The 22,467-nt window shown below is 39.5% G+C and overlaps 1 protein-coding gene and 1 long non-coding RNA gene across 2 annotated transcripts in view; both read left to right on the top strand.

Annotated features, from left to right (window-relative positions):
- The window catches only part of LOC136699870 (peroxidasin), a 54,823-nt gene extending 44,125 nt beyond the window's left edge, over positions 1-10,698 (top strand). The window contains exons 18-23 of the mRNA XM_066674917.1: positions 558-692; positions 810-1,018; positions 4,550-4,664; positions 4,824-4,947; positions 6,757-6,870; positions 8,376-10,698. Of these exons, the coding sequence (XP_066531014.1) occupies positions 558-692; positions 810-1,018; positions 4,550-4,664; positions 4,824-4,947; positions 6,757-6,870; positions 8,376-8,510 (832 nt within the window). The 3' untranslated portion in view covers positions 8,511-10,698. The remainder of the gene's footprint in view (positions 1-557; positions 693-809; positions 1,019-4,549; positions 4,665-4,823; positions 4,948-6,756; positions 6,871-8,375) is intronic.
- Positions 10,699-13,470: 2,772 nt separating this feature from the next.
- LOC136693589 (uncharacterized) lies at positions 13,471-18,589 on the top strand. The gene is made up of 3 exons (XR_010802081.1): positions 13,471-13,588; positions 14,678-14,909; positions 18,370-18,589. It is a non-coding gene; the product is annotated as an uncharacterized lncRNA (long non-coding RNA).
- Positions 18,590-22,467: the final 3,878 nt, after the last annotated feature.

Here is a 22,467-nt window from a genome sequence, read left to right as displayed (position 1 = left end):
TCTTACTGGTGCAATGTGCAATTAATGAAGATTTGCCACCAGGCTGCTCCAGTTTAGCCATGAAACTTCCCACACTACAATGACAGGTGTTTCAGTTTCATTGTCCAACCCCTGTAAGTGTCGTCAATAAGACACTACTTAGACTTTATGAAATTTGTATTTTTGTTGGAGAAATTTTAGCCACTGGACCTCAGTTCTCTACAGGGAATGATGTTGAATATGACATTTATCTTATGTTTGTACACAGTGACTTTTTATTGCTTGGTTTGACCTAGTGGACAAAACCTAAAGTTTTAAATGTGCCATAACTTTTAAAAATATATTTTTTTGCAGTTTATTAAATTCAGAAAATAACTGGTAAATGTGCATGGACATAAGTAAATATTTTTTCTTTGAATATCTTTTGCATGCATCTGTAGATAAAATGTACTGTGCCAAAGAAATGTATTTATATGTGAAACTTGTGCTAGTGTGGATTTTTATTCATAACTATTCTTCTAAAAGATAAATATGTCCACTGCAGGTAAACATAGAAATCTTTGGTTGCATGTTTCTAGGATGTATGGCACACCCCTCAACATTGATTTGTTCCCTGCATTGATGGTGGAAGACCTTGTTCCTGGGAGCAGACTGGGGCCCACCCTCATGTGTTTACTGGCCACCCAGTTTAAGAACCTCAGAGATGGTGACAGGTGAACTCTTAACTACTCAACAAATCGCTCATAAGTGGAGCCGTTTTTCTGAAGGCTCTGTTAAGTCGTAAACATACATAAGAAGTAGTTTTACTCGTCTGTTTCTGTTCTCTGAAGGTTTTGGTATGAGAACCCTGGTGTCTTTAGCCCAGCTCAGTTGACACAGCTGAAACAGGCATCTCTCGCCCGTGTGCTGTGTGACAATGGGGACAACATCACCCGCATCCAGTCCGATGTCTTCACAGTGGCGGAGTTTCCCCGTGGATTTGGAAGTTGTGATGATGTGCCCAAGATTGACCTGCGTATGTGGCAGGATTGCTGTGAAGGTATGTCTTCTAATCAGATCATAGCATGTGGTAATAATAAAACAAAACGTGCACACTTCACTCAGTGTGTTCAAAGCCTTGTGAATTTACCAAATCATGATGTTGAATGCTAAAAGCTATAAAGTTAATTTGAAATAACGTCCATGTGAGAGTTCAGCAGAAGTATGGCATGAGGTAATCTGTGCGATCCAACCTTGCTTTACAAAGTTGGCTGGAAATAAAGGCATGTTTTCTCATTTGAAAACATGTCTCATTTAATTATGTCCCATGTTGTTTAAAAGTCAGAGAAGACCTTCCTTTTGTTTAAACCAAGATGAAGATGTCAAGATTCTCGTTCTGAGAAAGAAGACAAAAAAATTAATACAGGAGGTCCTCGGGTTACGTCAGTCCAGAGTTACGATGTTTTGTGGTTACGACAAATCTCCCATTTACTGTATAAAGACTTGTTTTGACTTAAGTGGTTTTGCGTCGTAAACATCGTAATGCGAACTTCGTGTTTGGTGTGCGCGGCGGAAGAATACACGGTTACGCGGCTCAGGACCGAGGAGGATAGGTGTTAGGATAGGATAAGTGCTTATGGTATGTTATTTACGTACAGTATGTACGTATGTTTCAACTTGCACCGAAAATCAGTTTACGACACGACGTAGGAACGGATCAACATCGTAAGTCAAGGACCCCCTATATTTGCAAATCAGTCCAAAAGTTGTTGGACTGACCACCACAGAGCCCAACCTTAACATTAGTGAATATATTTGGGATTACTTGGATTAGTCTGAAACTTAGAAGGAAGGCTATATAGCCTAGTAGATTTCAGTGCTGTTCTGAAAATAAATTTAGAGAAAATACTGAAATGTGATATTATAGCTAACTGTTTTATTTAGTGTTGTGCACAATACATGTTCAGACTGTAAATAAATGTGGCCTCTCACTACTTTAATGCAGTACTGTAGGTATTTAGAACACCTTCACTGAACTATGTTCTGAACCACTATTGGTTGGGTGCCTGGTATTGAATTTGTACATGATTTGTTCTTGCCTAAGGTAATGATGGATAGTGACTCCAAGACTCTGTGGGAAATTTCCCTGTCAAGTCTTGAGTGTGAGCAATTACTACTAATTAGCTATTTACTTTGTCCTAATGAAACCAGTTTCCAGCTCCCACTTAGCCCTTCATTCCTTCATTTTGATTGCTCAGGCATGTGCGATGGCACCATGGGGTTCACTGCCGGTCATAGCATCTGGGGAATTAAGATTTACCCCATGTCTTCTGCATGAGTGAACTGCACATATTGACATTATTTTGGGCTCTGTCACGGTGTCGCTTTCTTTAGGTTTTACGTTTCAGCGAAGTTTAATTATATAATGTAATATTTTTATAAAGGTATAGATTTTCTAAAAATAAGAGGCATAGAGAATTTAAGAGAAAGCAGAGTGGAAACTACAGAAATTATTATGGGCCTAGGTACAGTTTGGGTACATTTTAATAGTTGAGTTGCTTGCACCAGGGACCATTTCTGTGCTTGTTTGGAGGTGGGGCCTCTTATCACAGGCTTGTTTTTACACAGGTAATCTCTTCTGAATGCTCAATTTCATATCATCATCATTCCTTACTCATTTCAAAAGCTGACAATAGCTACATACCTTTTTGGTCGTGTACATTTTGTAGGATATCACTCAAAACAGTCATTACATGTCTGTAGAAACAGCAATTGAGGAGCCATTTATATTCTGGGGTTTGTTACTCTCACCACTTTATATGTCCTTCCTGACTGTTACAGACTCAAAGGATAAAATGAACCAGTCATGCTTCTTGACACCAAATGGTTGGAACAGATATTTTTTCACACCTGTGGACTACAGAATCCAGATGAGGCAAACCCCAGATGATTGATTTTTTTTTTTCAGAGAACCAGGGATTGGATTTCTAGATGATTCCCAGGCTCTCAAACTGCTTTCGCACACGGTGTGAAATTCATCAGACACTAGGCTGTAAAGAAGTGTGATGAAGGCATTATTAGTCTTGGGCCAATAATTAATTTAGCTGATTTTTACGTTGTAAGTTATCAGAGTATTCAGCACACTGAAACCTCTTTTATACGTAAATGTAATTGAATATGATTACAGAATTCAAGCAATGTCTGCAAACATCTTTTTGGGGGTTTGGAAACTTTCAGATGTTAAATGACAGGTTCTTGGAGAGTTGTCTGTGTTGCATTAGTGGTTGGAATTAGTCTTTTGTTATAAACCTGTTCTGTGGGGACCGCAGGGAAAAAGAATTTGATTTTTGTCAAATTTTATGTTTGATCCACATATTTTTGCTTCTCTGTATTTATATCATGCTTTAGTCATGATTTAACATGCTTTAACGGTACACATTTTGAAAGCACATGTGCATTTAGAGTCCTAGGGTGTGTGTTTCTCACAAAACAAACATGGCAGAAAGCACATATAAGCTGTGAATATCCTGTCAGAAGGCTACATTTTGAGAAGTCTGGGAAATGAGCAGTTAATGTTGATACATTTGCAAGGCTTTGAACACTTTTGAGTGAAGTGTGCATTTTTATTTATTTATTGCTAGCATTTCCCTAGCATTTTCTTACCTAGGCCATAATAGACACATTTTAAGAACAGATAGTTTTAAGCCAGTCAGGTTACCCCAGGTATTTAAACGATAACAGATGTGACTTTAATCATAACCTTTATGGGTAAGCACATAAATCCTGCTTTAACAGATCAACTTACTGGGGATTTCTGTTGCCCAATGTGATGCTTCAAAGACATCTTTGAATGGTGTCAGTGTGTGTGTGTGTTTCCTCTGTACAGAGCTATCCACAGGACCATTTGCTGACAGAATTCTCTTTCAAGTTTTTGTTACATAAATGCCTTTATTGCACTGCTGTGTTGAGACACGCTGCTTGAATGGGTCTACCAGAAAAAAACTAGTGTATGTACTCACACAAGCCTTGTTCAGAAGCTGTGATCTACACATCATGCACATACAGAACACCCACAAATTTGTTTGAATTTATCTGTTTGTTTCAGTGTGAGCACTCAAAAGAAAGAAAAGCTTGAAGTAATCTTCTTAATCCAGTGATCTGAAGAAACATTCACACAGGCTGTTTTTTCTTAGAGGATTTGCTGGCACTAATATTCACATTAGTGTGTTGTATGACATGCTAAAGAGAGAGTGTAATGTAATGTGCATATCCTTTATATTCTGTGTACACTGGGCATAAGTGTTGGATTTGGAGGCAAAATTTCATAGTCTATAAATTGTAAGTGTTATCAAAATATTGATTATTTATTAACATAGTTTGAAATAAAAAGTGTTTTTATGTATTGGATATGTGTAGTTTTAGCCCCAACAACAAATAAACTATTATATTGATAGAAATTCGAGCTAAAACTTGTTTTAATTCTTCATTTTAGATGCAAATAACAATATATTTTGTTGCTGTATCTCTGTGTTGGAGGAGTATTGTTTTGGTCTTGCTTTTTTACAAAGATAATTTATGCCTAACCCCACAGACTGCCGCACCAAAGGTCAGTTCAACGCTCTGTCCTACCACTTCAGAGGCCGGAGGTCAGTAGAGCACAGCTACGCCGAGGAGAAACCTTCTGAAAACCTTGAGAACGATCACAGGTAAAATTCTGTTTTAGCGCCATCTGTAAGTCATTTACTGTATAAATCCTTTGAAGGGTTTATGAAAGGCTATCAGCAATACTTTTCATTGGAATGTAAGCATGGTCAAATTTCAGCCTCCTGATTAAATAAATTTACTGTGTCTGCTTTGTTTTTTAGCTTTGAAGACAGAACCATCGTAAATGTAACTCTCACACCAAAGTCAAGCACTGAACCCTCACTAAATGAATTCCAGGACTTTGTTGTGGACATGCAGAAGACTATCACGAGTTTACGAAAGCAGGTAAGCCTGCACATTCTGTTCCACATGTGGTTCTGCCTCAGCCGTTATGTTCAGCAGAGACAGTTACACTAAGTACTAACAAAGGTTTGAATGCTCCAAGGCACATAATTAAACATTTTTTAATGTTAAATTAATACTTCTCCTATTTGTGCAAAATTAAGTGCATCATGAATTTTATGCAGCACACATTTTAAGAATAGTTTTCTAAATGGCAACAGTAACAAGTCGTCCATAACAACACACAGCGTAAATCAAACAGATCTGGAAACATTTCCCTCTTTCCATTTTTTTTTGAAGCCCCCTGGCAGCACACATACATGTTTTACAAACAGACACCATTTACACAGGAAACTACATGAATTGGGATGGTGCTATTTCAGAAATATGACAGCATGAGCCAGGTTCATTTGAGCCAAACAGGATATCAAGACTGTGTATGAGATAACACTGCACATTCAGAACTTTTAAAGGCTAAGCACCACTTAATGGACCTCCATGAATATTTCACATTATTTTAGTTACTGACAGATATAAGTATGAATTAAAATGAAAATAGCAGCTTAATTTGTTTTAAAACTGAAATTTTATTAAATTGACGGAAAAACCCGAGCTCGCTACGGAAATTCTTGAACGCAACCGTGACGTCACTGGTGGACAACAGCTGAACAACGTCATGGTAAAACACCGTTATGACTGACTGTTATGACAGTATCTAGCTAAATAACAAACATTATTCCTGACAATATTCTAGCAATAAGCTACACTCAAATTTAGAGGTACCGTTATTCTTGTAAATGTGATCGAAGTCGAACTCGAATTCATCCGACACTATAAACCTCCGTAATGCAGCTACGTAGCCGAGTATAATCTGAGCCACCGAGTTTAGCGAGTCAAGCTAACGTTAACTAACACCAACTAAAACAGGCGAAGTAAGTGTCCTTACCCTGTTTACCTCCATGTTACAGAGGCTCTTGAACACCTTTCGTTGGTGTCCTTACATGCCCATATTGTTGGAAAAGCGCCAGTGAAATGAGCTACAGATAACGGAGTGAGCGGATGGTCCTTTCCAAAGTGCCCGTTTAAAGTTGACAAATTTAGTCCATTTTCTGGATATTTTGGGATCTTTGGGCCATTTGTGCACAGATGTCACACTGTACATTGAATGATTGCAGCCAAAAACAACACACCATTTCGTCATTTTGCATTAAATTAAGTGCAGCTTCTAGAGTTGTTGTCCACCATCTACGTCACAGGCAAGACGCCTATTAGAGTTTCTGAACACTGGGGGGGACCAACAGTCTTTTAAACCTTATTCCTTGAATTAGTAAGAAATAACATGTTTTCTGACTATCAATAAACACAAGTTAGGAACTCAGATTCCACTGTATTTATTTGTTTGACACATTCATAGAGCTGGTGCTTAGCCTTTAAGCTGTTTGAATGCTATGGGCGAATCCACAGTTCATACACATGGATTTAATATATTTTCAGAGTAAGAGATTTTAATGGATCTGCAGCTCACGTCACAGCCTTAAACATCAGCAAATGTGACTTTTCTATAAAGCCTTATCCTTGAACACATATATTGAGATGTACTTTTGCTCTGCTCCTCTGTCATTTTTAGAGGAAATGATTAGCAGATGGCTACTCTGCTTGAAGTTAACACAAATAACTGCTGGAACCAACAGCATTACTTGGCCTCGTGCTAATAGAACTTTAAGACCCACCTCAATTTCTCCAAAGACTTTTCTCTAACCTTCACTAATTCAGATGGATGTGTCGAAGCAATGAATTTCTTCTTCTCCACAGATAAAAAGACTTGAAGCCCGTCTGAGTAAGACAGACTGCACAGATGAGGAAGGAAGAGAGCGGGGGGATGGAGAGAGCTGGAAGAAAAATCCCTGCACCACATGCGAATGCAGAGTATGTATAGCTCTGTTACTTTCTACAGTACTTTGTAGTCAATCAGTCTAGGACCTGCTTTAATAACAAAATATGTTAGATTTCACAGCATTGTGTGGTTCCTGCTACAAACACAGATTCAGATAGCGTAATTGCTTATTCATAATTATTCATTCATTGTCTGTAACTGCTTATCCAGTTCAGGGTCGCGGTGGGTCCAGGGCCTACCTGAAATCACAGGAAGGCAGGAACACACCCTGGAGGGGGCGCCAGTCCTTCACAGAGCGACACACACTCGCGTTCACTCACACACTTACACCTATGGACACTTAAGAGTCGCCAGTCCACCCACCAATGTAGGATCACAATACACTTGTTTCTATTCTCGTAAGAATGAAATGAATACAGTCAATATAATGCAATTTAGACTTTATGTATAAATACCTCATAGAACAGGACGATTTGCTGAAAATCAGAATGTTGCTCTATCCATGCTACCATGTAACTCCAATCCATGTAGAGGGCTAAGGTAGTGTATGAAGAGATAAAATAACATATTAATGCAGTTGTCCTGTAGTTTTTTGACACTTGGATCTACTCCAGGTGATTTCCTCATCTAATGCATTATTGTATCATGGCATTAATATATAGCGCTGAGATATTACACTGGACAATGGCACTGCAGCATTGCATCATTACACAAATTTCCTGCCATCCCAAGTTTCACCTTAACATCTGGATTCTGTAAAATTTCCATCTGGAGCTGGGGGGAGGGGGTTGTTGGGTGTAACTGGTTGTGTGCAACATGTATAAAGCTAAAAGGTAATAAAACCCACCTGTGTTGTTATTTAAATGTTCTTGTTTTTACAGATAAATCCCTACAGTGTGTGTGGGCTAATGCCAATACAGTGGCACTAGTTCTCACCTGGAAATGAATTTCATGCACACAAACGCATTCCCCAATTGTCACTTTAAAAATGGCACCAAATACCACTTGGATCCCCTGTCTGGTCTTAATACCAATGTATCAGTTGTCTTTCAGGGCTGGAATGCCTTCGGTTCTCTTTCTGTGCCCAGAGAGGGTTTAATGCCACCACTCTATCAAGCTAGCCCTTTAACCACCTGCCAACTAACATTCTTTTCAACTGGTGGTCAAGCGATTCTTAACCTTTGGTCTTATCACTTTTACTTTGAATAAGTTTGATCTTCCATTCTACCTTTGCTTTCTACTTAAAAAGACAAGTGGACATTCTGTCTAGGTTCACTTGGCTGTGAAAATGGCTAATGTAATACCCTCTCAGGAATTTCAGTGAAAGTATGCAGTGGAGCATGATGACTGTAAGCAGGCTTCTTTTTACCCTCCCTATCTTACCCAGCCTTTCCTACCCCAGTGCCTATGGCTATATCTCACATGGCTCGTTTCTCCCTATATAGTTCATTATATAGGCCTTAAAATAATGAACTCTGCATCCAAGCGTACTAGCACAGAGCTCTGATCTTCCTTACTTTCTCCTGTGTGTACTTAGGAAGCCCAGGTGACATGTGTTGTGGAGAGATGTCCCCCAGCGTCATGTCCAAACCCTGAGACACTGAAAGGTGCTTGCTGTCCTGTGTGCCTCAGCCAACAATCAACACATCAGGGCAAGAAACATCACGTATAACCTCAGGACCCAAAAAGATTCCTAGAGAGAGACCCAAATGATGCGTCCTGTCGCATCCAAATGCCTCGATTTTATTATTTTTTTTCTCTGTTTTATTGTTTGTTGTGGTTGTTGTATCTCCAGGCATGGCATCACTTCCACTGCCAACAGCAGAGGAGTTGCCACATTATCAGCCTTTAAAATAAGATGAATGGATGAACAGATGGATGCATAGAGGATGTTCTCTTTCCCCCATCAGGCATTACCAACAGGACCACAGGCTGACTGTTACTGCCCTGATGCGTGCACTGAAGAGGAGAGGATTATATCGCAAAACAGTCTTGAATGGATCCTACAGAGAAACCATTATCAGCCATGTAGTCTCTAAAAAGCGTTCTCAGGTTAGAGATGCCAGAATAAATGGTGCTACTCCCCTTACGTTAATGACCCATACTAGTTTATACAACCTTAAAATATTTTGTACCTTTTCAATGTTTTTTTTTTTTACACTATGCAAAAATGTCATGTACACTCATGAGATGCCTGTTGGGCATTTTCCTGGTTTTATAAGTACGTAAAAGACATTTTATATGAGAAGTGATCAGAGTTACTCCAGCTTTTACTAAATGTTTAAGGTGCTTTGTATCATTTACTGAATATATGCATATTACACATACCCCCGCATGACCTCTGGGTGAAGATAATGTGAATATCTAGGGGACAAATGTAATTGAAGAAAGTCTACTGATCACCAGCAGCAATTGCTGGTTAACATCTGGTGTGTTTTCATATTTCCTTGTTTTACCCTGACAATAAATGTTTTTAACAGGGGTGAAGGTGCGGTAGCTTAGGTAAAAGTTCAGGGTCTTACAGTGTTAGTTTTCCTAAGTGCATTCCTGCTCAGACATCTTGCTAGCTCGCCAGTACAGTATTTCCAGCCTGTTCCAGAAGCTGGTCCACCACCAGCTATGTCCTTCTTCTTCTCTTCGTGAACCGGCTCACTTGACACTGTTTTGAAGAAAAATGTTTGCCCTGCTTCACCACGGTGCAGTACCAGCCGCAATGTCATTCGCTGCAGTCAACATCACCAACACACTCCAATTCTTCTTCTTTTCCCTCTTTACCTTGTGACACCCTGTTTAACTTAGCCTTGGAAGGGCCTCCCTTTTTTGTGCTTTTGACCCCCACCACCCTTGTTTCTCCACTTAATTAGTGTGTTGTGTTCATGTTTGGAAACGAGACAGCACATAGAGCAGTTCCCATTTCTTTCTCTTTCATTAATCACCTGTCCTAACCATATGTAATGCAATGCAGACCTCTCTCATTTCCATCTCTTGCTTGCCTTGTTTTTAGATGCTGAGAATGTTTGGCTGTGGTCTCCAGAGTTAGCAGGAGGCATGTGAACAGCACTGATGTCATGTTTGAGAGCGTGATGCTCTCTGACCTTCTTTTTGCTGTAATCAAAGCCATATGGATAAGAGTTGGGGGTGGTGGAGAGATTGCGAAAAGATGTAGTTGCTTGCATGCTTGGGAAACAGAAGGATAATACTTTATAACCCAAGAGGATTGCTAAGATTCAATGAAAAGCAGGCCCATATACAGCTCACACCCCAATAAGTGTTCAGCATTTCTGATATTCCAGTCATGGCTGTTTTTTTGGATTGGGGGGGGGGGGTACTTTTTGGCTTTTGTCCAACATGTGGTATCCTTTGCAAGTTGCAGGAAATATTACCCTGGACTGGGGTTACTGGGTGATTGCATTGCTGGTCTACAGTGACCGAACAGTCCCACAGCCTTGGTATTCGTTTTGTTTTATCTATTTAATTTTTAGTTGGTTCCATTTTGGTTCTTTTCATTTTTCTTCTTCTAAACTAAACGGCCAGAAGAGATAGATTTTCACCTTGGTCTACATATTCCCATATTCCATTCAGATCTTAGTGCTGATTTGCCCCATTTAAACATTCTTCTTTCCTCTGCCAAAAACTGAACTCGATTCCAATGCAATGCACTGCCCTGCAAGACTGAACAAACTGACACAAGTGGTCAAAATGATTGCCTAGTATGTTGTATTGTAATTCTGCCAAAGATTGTTTGCACTGTATTGTATGCCTCTCACCAATAATAAAACAAACACATTTGACATAAAAAGCTGTGCTCTGTCCAAACACATGTCGATCTCATTGAGATTAAATTAAATCAAAGCCATAAAATGTCACTGAAATTAAACACAACTAAAGTAAACGTTTTTTGTTTTTTTTTTCCTTCCTTCAATAATTTTTTTGTATGTAGTTCACCCTGGGTGCTGCAGGGGGTGTCGCTGCTACATTGGTTGAGTGCAATCCCTACATCAGATTACTGTGAGGAATTTGAGGTATTCTCCCTGTGTCTACGCAGGTTTCCTCCAACTGCTCCATTTTCCTCCCACAGTCCAAAAACACATGCTGGTAGGTGGATTGGATTTGTGAAATTGCCTGTAGGTGTGAGTAACAGAGTGTAAAAGATGCCTTGTGATGGACTGACTGAAAGGTTTTAAATCAAATTTTCTGCTTCACTCAGGTTCTAGTGCGACTCTAAATAGTTTTTTTTCCCTTTTCTTCTAGTAACAAATTCCTCTTTCTCACACACTTGCTTTTTGATTTTTTAAAACCTCTTAAAGTTTTTAAACACACTGATGCTTCCCCCTATTTAAGTCTAGTGAATCTCCCTCTCCAATAAATACAGTAGCCTGGAATTAAAATCATTCAAATACAGTAGCCTAGAATTCTGTTTGGAATTCCCCCTGATGTTGAAAATAAAAACCACATTGACATGGAATTAAGTAAATGCAGAGTTGGAAACTTTTACACATCATTTCTATATGTCCTGTTTATGTTGCCTGCAGGTTAATGCATTAAGCAAATAATTTTAGTTTATCTGGACCATTTTAATAAGTAAATATGCAGCTGTATGTAGTTAGTCCATTACAGTTCATTTAGCCTCAACTGATTATAACACAATATGCTTCTACATAATACAGCAGACCAAAAATCTGGATGAGTCTGTATGAGAAAACACAAATTTTAACAGGATCCAGTTACAGTCACAACTCAGTGGTTGACACAAATCCTAAGATCGAATGATGAAACAATATGGAATGTGCTTAATGTTATTAAGATAAGCAAGAGTCCACATTACAGACAAACTCCAGCCCTGTCCAAACTACTCACAGGCACTGTTTGAGAAAAGCAGTGTTTTACACCAATTTTTGGACTCGCAATTAAGCCATTGCCAGTTGTATAAACGAAGACTCCCCTAAACACAATATGCACCTCTTTTCGAACTGCCACTAACACAACATATGGACAGCCAAAGTGCATTGGCTAGTGTGATACTGAATGATGGTGATCTCCCAGTGATAGAACAACACTTGGAGCACAATGATACACCACTTGGGAGCTATTGAACGTAGTTTATTATTATTATTATTATTATTATTATTATGATTTAATGCTTTTACATATTAGTACATTGTTGTGTTAGTTTTATGCAAGTCGCTCTCTCCATGCCTCTTAATGCAGGTATTCATCGTGTAAGGACAGCTTGCCAAACAGGGTCTAAACTGTTGCAGTTGCGGGGAAGAGCTTAAAATTTAAAGCAGCAATCAAGAAATATGCCACCACACATAACATGCACCATACATAACACACAGCATGTACACTCCCATGAAATTACACACTTCTTTTTGATGTCTTACAATTAAAATGTTTTTTTTTAAGATGTTCTAATGTGTTTTACAGGAGCTTTTTCTCTTGCCTTAGTGTAATTAATTATTGAGAAGTTTGGAACTATATGATTAAGTAGTTGTACAGTTATATATAATTATATATAAAATCATCATATATACATTTTTCTGAAATGTACACATTGACAGGTTCTAATCTAATCTGTTAAGCAAGAAGAAACAGAACCCCTGCTAGTTCTGTTAGCATAATGCTATGGTTTCTTTCAGAAGCTTTTAAAACTCCTTGTCTTCCCCTCAACTTTCTACTGCTCTGTTCCTATCCTGGAAGAAGGCAGAGGGATTGAGGAGAGGAAAGAAGGAGGAGAAATGGAGAGAAGGAGCAGTAACTGGGAAATGAGACCGTTTCAATTATGTTAACTACTGATGAACTAGCATATCAACCCTTGCTCTAATACTCCTGAGCCTATCACAGTGTCAGCACATAAAGCAATTCCATTGGTTTAATAGTGTTTTGAAAGTTTAAACACTTGCTTTTCGTTTATCTGCTGCATTTTTGTGAATGAGTTGTATTTCTGTGCACCTTCTCCATGTTCCCATACTCTCTGGGCATTCCTGCAATAATATTACTCCAAAGTCTTTAAAGACTTCCTGAGTAGCATACTCTCATGTATTCTCTGTTGGAAGCCTCTTCAGCAGGGATATTAAGAAACTTTCTTTGTGTGTTTGGACAAGAAGCAAAATCAGTTTCCAGGACACAGCTGTCAGAGTGCTGTGGGCAAAAGAGTTTTTTAACTCACTTATTTCTCATCTCAACCCAGAGAATTTAGTGTAATTTTTATTTTATTTTTATTGTGTACTTGTAGGGTGACCAGATCTGAGATGGTGAAAAAGAGGACACACGTCTCGGGGTGAGGGGGGGTAGGGCGTTGTATGTTTAGCTAAACCAAAGTGTGCTTTTAGGTCTTTTACACCTTTATTTGTTTCACAAAACATGGGAATTTCTTTTTTACTTCATCCGAGAACTTACATTTACGTTTCGGCATAGCTGCTCGAGATGAGGGTAGGTACATGAGCTTTGCCTGACGTAAACAAGGACTACTGACGTGCAGACTGACCAATAAATGTTTACAGAGGTTATCGACCAATAACGGTAGCTCTACAGCCAGACCGTCCAATCAGAAGATTTGATGCTATTTCACCACGCCCCCTTCTCACTCAAGCGAACCAATCGGAGTAGGGGAGGGCGGGACTAGTTTGTGAACGAAACTTCTCGAAATTGTATGTAAGCTCTAGAAAAACAAAATGCCGGACATTTTTTTAAGTCTAAAAAAGAGGACATGTCCGAGCAAAAGATAACGTCTGGTCACCCTAGTATTTGGTTAGTAATTTTTTGATCTGGTGAAGACTGTGAAAGCTTTTAAAATGGTCACAGATGACATGCTAAACTCTATTACACACTTTTTGTTTGGTCTTTCCTACTATGATACAAAACACAATTAGCTCTAAAGTATAAAATTCTATTTTTACAATTTACCATTTAATATGACAGAGTATATGAACCACACCTCTAGAAGTTATGTGGGGTTTAACAAAAGGGCTGTTCCTCCACATCCCGGTCTCACACCTATTCGTGATATAGTCTCATATATAGCGATAGGGGACTGCAATTCGTGACATAGTCGCATATTTTCGACATTTTATGCGACAATATCACAATCATAAGTGAATGGGTAATTACCATAGAAACACTATACGACAGTAACACAAAACCTCTTCCTCGTTACAGGCGTCATTTCTCATATAACATAGAAAAAGACATAATGCGAATTACATAACATATTCCAACAAAGGCATATTTTATTATAATTTTTCTTTCTCCTAAGCAATGCTTATTATTGGTGTCCTACTTTAGCTTTAACTCTAACGAGAACATTTCTTTCACTTAACGTTATTTTGACTAATTTTCAAAAGGTTAATACTGAAAAGGACATTTCTCTGGCCATTATTTGCTTCGATATTTTAGCAAATAATGAATTAGTAACGTCATATTTTATCCGTAAATAAAAATAAGGCCGTGGTATTAACAGATGGGCGGCTTAATCAGGAGTTGTCCTGTTACTGTCGCATAACACGGCGCACGGATATGACGGTTTCTATGGTAATTGCCCATTCACTTAAGATCGTGATATTGTCGCATAAAATGTCGAAAATATGCGACTATGTCACGAATTACAGTCCCCTATGTATGTGACTATATCACGAATAGGTGTGAGACCGGGTTGTCCTCCACCAGTCAGAGCTCCTAATTCATTCAAACTAGCAACTTCCTTCCCCTCAGTTTTTCTGAAATTCATTTGTGTTTTGGACAGAAATCCCTGAATTCCAAACCTAGAAAAACTGTGAAGTGATTACTGCTACAAGTTCACAATTGTAATTACTTCATATGACTTTATAACGTTTCTAACAGCATGCTCCTCAGGTTCGGATGTTGGATTTCTGTTCTCTGCTGGCAGGGAAATGGACATTAACTCACAGCCAGACAGACAAGGCAGTGGAAATTGGATGTGGAAATTAGCTTTCCAGTATCGAGCTGGATGAAAATGGCTTCCTAAACCAGTCAGGAAAAAATGTTACTGAAAGCAACATGGGAGCTGCTCACGCAAGCAAGCCAGAGGATGACTTCCCAACTTTATTACCAGGTACAGAGTACAGAGACATGAAAGAGACATAATGTCCCAAGCACATGTATCTGCTCTATATAACAGCGTTTGAATAAACTGTTTACTTATCACCAATATTCCTACAATTCCCACACATCAAAACCAGCTTCTATTTTGATTCACTACCTTTTCCAACTTTTGTTCTGACTCACATTCCATTGTCATCGACAGACACCTTGCGTCGACACAAGTGTTTTTTTAAATGCATAGCTCCTTCTCTGGCCTGGAATTTCCCAGCTATGACATTCCACAAATTACTCTTTAAACTTTCCAGGAAAAAACCTACATTCAAATTACAGGAAAACATTCTGTCAAACGGAAACAAAAGTCTTTTTTTTTGTCCTTAAATACTCTTATCCATAATATAATAATTGTCATTGTGCAAGTGTTTTTAAGTGAGTTCTGCTTCTTCAGTCCTGTTAAAGTGATTCATAGCACTTGATTTTCATTAGCAGTAAGTTCTAGCATATGGTCAAACACCTTGCTGTCCAGATGCCCCAAATTCCAGCTTTATTTTGCCCAGGGGAGAGATGTGGGAAACTTGGGGGGAAAACTTGGACCTTCACCGTGATTTATTTCACCAAGTGTCCCATTTAGTAAGATTATAATGAGTGAAGTGTTGCATAACATGTCAAGTTTTTATCATCAATCCTTCTGAGTTATGCAGTTGCTTGAACATGTCGACTGGACTCATTCTCTTGTCTTCTACCATGAAGCTGTTTTTGAGTCTGATTCCTGAATCCTGTTCTCAGTGAAGAGGTGTACATTTGTGGTACAGTTATTCTATAAATGAAGACACTGTCTCCCAACTATAGACTTGTATTCACAGATATAGTAATAGATTTCTTTTTTTGTTTTAGTGTTGTTAAATCATGAATCTGCGGCACAGTGGCGCAGCAGGTAGTGTCGCAGTCGCACAGCTCCAGGGGCCTGGAGGTTGTGGGTTTGATTCCCACTCTGGGTGACTGTCTGTGAGGAGTGTGGTGTGTTCTCCCTGTGTCTGCGTGGGTTTCCTCCAGGTGACTGTCTGTGAGGAGTGTGGTGTGTTCTTTCTGTGTCTGCGTGGGTTTCCTCCAGGTGACTGTCTGTGAGGAGTGTGGTGTGTTCTCCTTGTGTCTGCGTGGGTTTCCTCCAGGTGCTCCGGTTTCCTCCCACAGTCCAAAAACACACACTGGTAGGTGGATTGGCAACTCAAAAGTGTCTGTAGGTGTGAGTGTGTGAGTGAATGTCTGCGTTGCCCTGTGAAGGACTAGCGCCCCCTCCAGGGTGTATTCCCGCCTTGTGCCCAATTATTCCAGGTAGGCTGTGGACCCACCGCAACCCTGAACTGGATAAGCGCTTACAGATAATGAATGAATGAATGAAAATCATGAATCTGCTATTTTTTTCCCAAATCAAAACAGTGGCCTATCAGAGGCCTATCCAAAGAATAGCAACAAATGCAACAAGTAGCTGTTGTTAGGTTGGACAATCAATTTTTACAAAACTCTGACAAATTCCCCTTCAACATAATGTGAACGTGTATCATAATTTATTTAGTAAAGCTGCATAGCATATATAGTAGCATCACCACCACCATGCTTCATTTTAAAACAGTAACAGAACAAATAAGACATTTCTTTAGCATGTAATATAGCAAAAAACAACTAAATTTAATTTACAATTCAAATTTTTGTTGAATCAGGTGTTGAATTTTTGGCCAACACAGCAGCAGTTGCTACAAAAGATTGCATATGTGTGTGAAGCATGAAGACAGTGAATTTGACTTGCTGACCAGAGAACACATTAGTCTACTCTGACTTGTCCTAAGCCCTGAGAGGATTAATTAAATTTCCCATTATTAAAGGCAGAGTAACTGAATTTATGGACAAAGCCCATGCCAAAAACAAAAAAGAGAGCTATGTTTCATGTCTTGCCATGGCTGCGTCTCTATGCTTGGTGGAAATACCAGCCATCCTTTCCACATTGCAAAAAGTGTAATTACCTAAACAGAATGCATCCTCTGACTTTTCTCTGAAAAGGAGGTCATTTATGTAAGCTGCAGTAGATTGTCTTTCATTCCTGAAGAGCCTTTGGACAGAAGGAGTCTTGCAGTAATGGGAGTAGTCAAGAGGGGGCAGAGAAGTCCCATGAAGTCATTGTTGCTGCTGAAAAAAAAACCACAATGCTCATCTGAGGAATGACGAACTGGCCTGAATTCCTTGGCCAAGGCCAAACTAGTTCAGTCTTTGCCAGTAATAATCCGCTCACTGCCAACACTCTTCATAAGCTGACAGAATAGCCTTTGTACAGGTACGGACCTCCATAAAACACACACTTGGGCATGCTCACACAATTGCTTTGAGTGCCAGGAATCATCAGTTCATCCCTATCTTCCCCTGGAATGTGAAATATTTATATGAAATCTTCAGGGTTTTTTGGACACAGAAAATATTTTGTAGCAAATGTAATCCCACAATAAATTGCCACTTCCAGAAAATACTAAAAACACACCCACGTGTTGTTCCTTCTGACTGTGACCTTATGCCAGAATCACTAACATAAATATAACACTTCTCTCTCATGAGCACTCAGCTCAGCACCAGATGGTTTTATCAATCATATTTTGTGCAATAAAAAATGACAAATATATCCAAAACCCCTTTTTATATATCTCTGGAAGAGTCACATATGAGTATATGGTCACCATGCTCAATGGCAAGCACAACATTGCTGACTGTGAAGGTGCATTCTCTGGAGACACTGGGCTACATCCAAAAACTCTAGGATGAGCTGGAGTATCATTTACGATCACGTATCAAGTAACAGTCCAAAATCAGTACATTACCTCACTAAGGCTCTTGTTGCTACTGCAGCAAAAAAGAGAAAAACACATAAACATGGCCGTTATGTACATTACTAATTTTTCAGTAACAGCATCAAATTTGACCTGAAATTATGTTTCTGAATTTGCAAGAGAATATAACCTTTTTAAAGGGGATTTCAGTGGCTCAGGGTCCAGTATATGTGACTGGCAAAATTCAGCAGGCATTCAGTAATGACTTCTCTAATGAAGAAGGCATGAGAATACTGCTTGTGTTTGCCAGGGAGCAGCTTTAATAAATAGAATGTATTTCATGAACCACTTTATTATGTGACTCAAGTTGGATAGTCTACGTTTATGTGGCTAAAACCTTCTGGTGAGCTTTCTCAAAAGGTAGGCCTTTTTGGGCCTTACTGCCAGTAAACATCGCTGCAGTCTAGTACAAAGCCAGCCCATCTTGCCAAGTGTGTGCAAACTTGTCTTTGTGTGTGTGTGAAATGTGTTTGTGTGTGTGGGGCTGATGGAGAAGAGAATATGGCCTCATCACTTCACCAAAAACAAGTAGGCAGATTGTGCAAATATGATGTTGGCTTGGAAGGGAAAATATTCTCCTCACTTGAAATGTTTTCTCTTCAGGGTTCAGGCTGGGAGTAAAGCCAAGCTGCACAATTAGGCCACGCAGTTCCTCCCCATCTGGTGGGCTCACAGCCAGCTGATGAAGACCCTTACTCCACAGCTCCTAACTTCAGTTGGGTCCCAGTTTCCACAGGCTTCCTTGACATTCACTTCTACTAAAGGTCTGCAGTCGTAGCAGAAAAAGACTAAACCCAGGCGTGAAAAGGCCCAGTCAGTTCAGAACAGCACTGAGCAGATTCCACAGCCATAGGAAGAGGAGCAGTAGAGCACAAAACAAAGTGCAGGAATATTTTACATTCTTCTAGAAGTGAGTGTTACAAATGTCATGGTTCCAAAAGAATCACAGAAGTTGAAAGGATTAAAACTCTCTCAATATTAAAGATTCCTAAACTAACTGACAGTTTTAGAATCTCAGTGTTATATGGAGTTTGATTAATTTTCAAATTAGGTTCTTCACACACTCTCAGAATCTGAAGAGAGAGATTTTGATGATGTATCTTGAAGGTGCGAACTTTAGAGAATTTTTGGAATGCATCAGGAATCAGACAGAAAACACTGTTACCTCTGTGAGACTGCATAACTAGTTAATGACTGTTTTCAGTCTGGGTTTGGGTTGCATTTCCGTAACTCATGCTGAGTATTTGCTGAGTGAATCCTGTCAAACCACCCAGACATCGAGCATATATCGGTCCACTAGCATAAAAAGACTGTAGACCACTGCTGGTCCACCATCGGGCCACTCAGATTACTGTCCTGTACAGTATATAACTATTTTTCTTATCCCCTGAAACAGGTTTTTCACAGAGACTTTTATTCTGGAAAACACACTAACACAAATATTACCAACAACTATGAGACATATAATAGAGTATTCCTGATATTAAATGATTATGCGGAAAAGGTTGACACTGTGCTGGATTAAAATTAATTTATTGTCTGAGACCACTTATCCAATTCAGGGTCAAGGTGGGGCCTCCCCAGAATCATTGGGCCCTGGAGGGGGCGCAAGTCCTTCACACATTCACTCCCACAGACACTTTTGAGTCGCCACCTACTCAACATGTGTGGGAGGAAATTAGAGCACCCGGAGGAAACCCACTTGAACACAGGGAGAACACACCAAACTCCTCACAGACAGTCACCCAGAGGAAACCCACGCAGGCACAGGGAGAACACACCACACTCCTCACAGACAGTCACCCGGAGGAAACCCACACAGACACAGGGAGAACACACCAAACTCCTCACAGACAGTCACCTGGAGGACATCCACGCAGACACAGGGAGAACACACCAAACTCCTCACAGACAGTCACCCAGAGGAATCCCACGCAGACACAGGGAGAACACACCACAGTTCTCACAGACAGTCACCCGGAGGAAACCCACGCAGACACAGGGAGAACACACCACACTTCTCACAGACAGTCACCCGGAGGAAACCCACGCAGACACAGGGAGAACACACCACACTCCTCACAGACAGTCACCTGGAGCTGGAGCTGGAGCTGTGTGACTGCGACGCTACCTGCTGCACCACCGTGCTGCCCTGGATTAAAATTATTTACTAATCTAATTTATAAAGAATACCCTAATGAAGGAAAAAGTTGTAAATTAGACTGTGAATGGAAAAGTGCTAAAATGCTTCATTTTGTTTAAAATTCTGTTTAATCACTAGTGGTCCGCCCAGAAAAACGCTGTGCAAAATGCCAGTGGACCAACCATGGTCTTGCTATCGGTAGTGAAGCTTAGAAATACAGTTCTGTGCTACAGAGTACTGCAAAAGACAATAAACATTTATAAACTCTAGTTTTAATTCAGAATGCCATTTTAATGTTTATTAAATGTGAAAAATATTTTAAGATTTGGTTCCAGCAGCAATGAAATTCAACTTGGCCATGTGTTAATGTGTCAAGTTGCTTAAATCTTTCTGAAAATGTTTGCTATTTAGGAGAAAGTGAGCCATATATAATGATGTAGTCAAGTTATTGCCTAATAGCCCTTTTAGTATGAATTATATGAATGCTTTTCACAAGGCAATCCTAGAAGAAGCACTGTAATCAGATTAAATGTGACCAAAACCTCTGTAATAATGGCTGGAGCCATCAATGATGTATGGTCAGAACGTCTGCCATTTTAGATAAGCTTAAAAGAAACAGATGTTCGAGCCCTTGTACAAGAACTTGTATCACCCTATCTACTTAACGCAGAGGAGCATGGTCTGGATTATCTCATAATATAATTTAAAAGTGGTTATGCTTTCGTAAATCCAATAACTGCCAAACATGGATTTCCAATTAATTCCACCACACCTTTCTTCTCACAGCTCAAAACTGCTCCTTATTTTCTTTATCTCACCACAGAACTATCACAAAAGAGAGAGTCACAGAGAGGGCCACAGCCCTGCCTCGTAGAAGTAAAATAATTATAGTCAGAAACACAAATTAAATGAAAAAAAAAAAAAAAAGTAGGGTGAACTTCAAGAAGTTTTGTTTTCTACTGCCGTCTAGTGGTCAGGGGTCAAAGATACAGTCTTCCAGAAGGAACTGCGCAGTGAGGAAACGTCTTTGTCTTTAACGCTTTGTTTTTACCGCCATTTTGGAGGTATACTCTGGTCAGTGGTGTTCTGTAATGTAGTACTTTTTTTTTTCATTTGTTTCCTTTTATTGAGTAAAATGATATGATCATGAGTGAAAGACTCTCATCACAAGTCCCTAATGGAAATTAAGCTATCACTGGGTAAGACTATATCCTGTTAAAGCTAGGGTAGGTGATTTGTCATAAAAACATTTTTTTAAAGCCAAGCTGCACAATTAGGCCACGCAGTTCAGCTAACTTCAGCTGGGTCCCAGCTTCCTTGACATTCACTTCTACTAAAGGTCTGCAGTCGTAGCAGAAAAAGACTAAACCCAGGCGTGAAAAGGCCCAGTCAGTTCAGAACAGCACTGAGCAGATTCCACAGCCATAGGAAGAGGAGCAGTAGAGCACAAAACAAAGTGCAGGAATATTTTACATTCTTCTAGAAGTGAGTGTTACAAATGTCATGGTTCCAAAAGAATCACAGAAGTTGAAAGGATTAAAATTCTCTCAATATTAAAGATTCCTAAACTAACTGACAGTTTTAGAATCTCAGTGTTATATGGAGTTTGATTAATTTACAAATTAGGTTCTTCACACACTCAGAATCTGAAGAGAGAGATTTTAATGATTTACACATTTCATTTGCACATGCGCGGCTACATATCAACAGCACTGAGCGCCGGAAAGTGGCAGGGAAACAGATGATGGCATGCACTGGTATACAACAAGAAAAGAAAGTCAGTGGCAGAAACGTTATTCAATAAATAAGAAGCTGGATTAAGCCTCATAGCAAATGTTTTGACGAGGTACAGATTTAGCAAAACCACAAGAAGCTAAGATAATATTAGTTCTATCTAAAGCAGAGCTGTACTTCCCAGTGTTTAAGCTCTGATCTGCTGCTCTCAGCACCACCGCAAAACAAACAGCTGAATCACATGACTGACAGAGCAATATCTAGAAAATTGCAAATATTTACTTAAAAAAAAGTCGTCCTTCCCTCTCTCAAGTCCTGAATAGCAAGTTAAGGACAAGCAGAGTTTTTTTTTTTTTTAATCATGGATAGGGTGACCAGACGTCCTCTTTAACCCGGACATGTCCTCTTTTTTAGACTTAAAAAATGTCCGGGATTTTGTTTTTCTAGAGCTTACATAAAATTTCGAGAAGCATTTCGTTCACAAACTAGTCCCGCCCTCCCCTACTCCGATTGGTTCGCTTGAGCGAGAAGGGGGCGTGGTGAAGTAGCCTAATATCTCCTGATTGGACGGTCTGACTGTAGAGCTACCGTTATTGGTCGATAACCTTCTCTGTAAACATTTAATTGGTCAGTCTGCACGGCAGTAGTCCTTGTTTACGTCAGGCAAAGCTCATGTACCTACCCTCATCTCGAGCAGCTATGCCGAAACGTAAATGTAAGTTCTCGGGTGAATTAAAGAAGAAATTCCCATGTTTTGTGTAGCAATTAAAGATGTAAAGGACCTAAAAGCACACATAGGTTCAGCTAAGAATACAAAAGCAGCC

Source organism: Hoplias malabaricus, chromosome 1 (assembly GCF_029633855.1).
Source record: "Hoplias malabaricus isolate fHopMal1 chromosome 1, fHopMal1.hap1, whole genome shotgun sequence".
Taxonomy (NCBI): domain Eukaryota; kingdom Metazoa; phylum Chordata; class Actinopteri; order Characiformes; family Erythrinidae; genus Hoplias; species Hoplias malabaricus.
The sequence above is the reverse complement of the archived record's forward strand: the minus strand, read 5'-3'. Positions and strand labels throughout refer to the sequence as shown.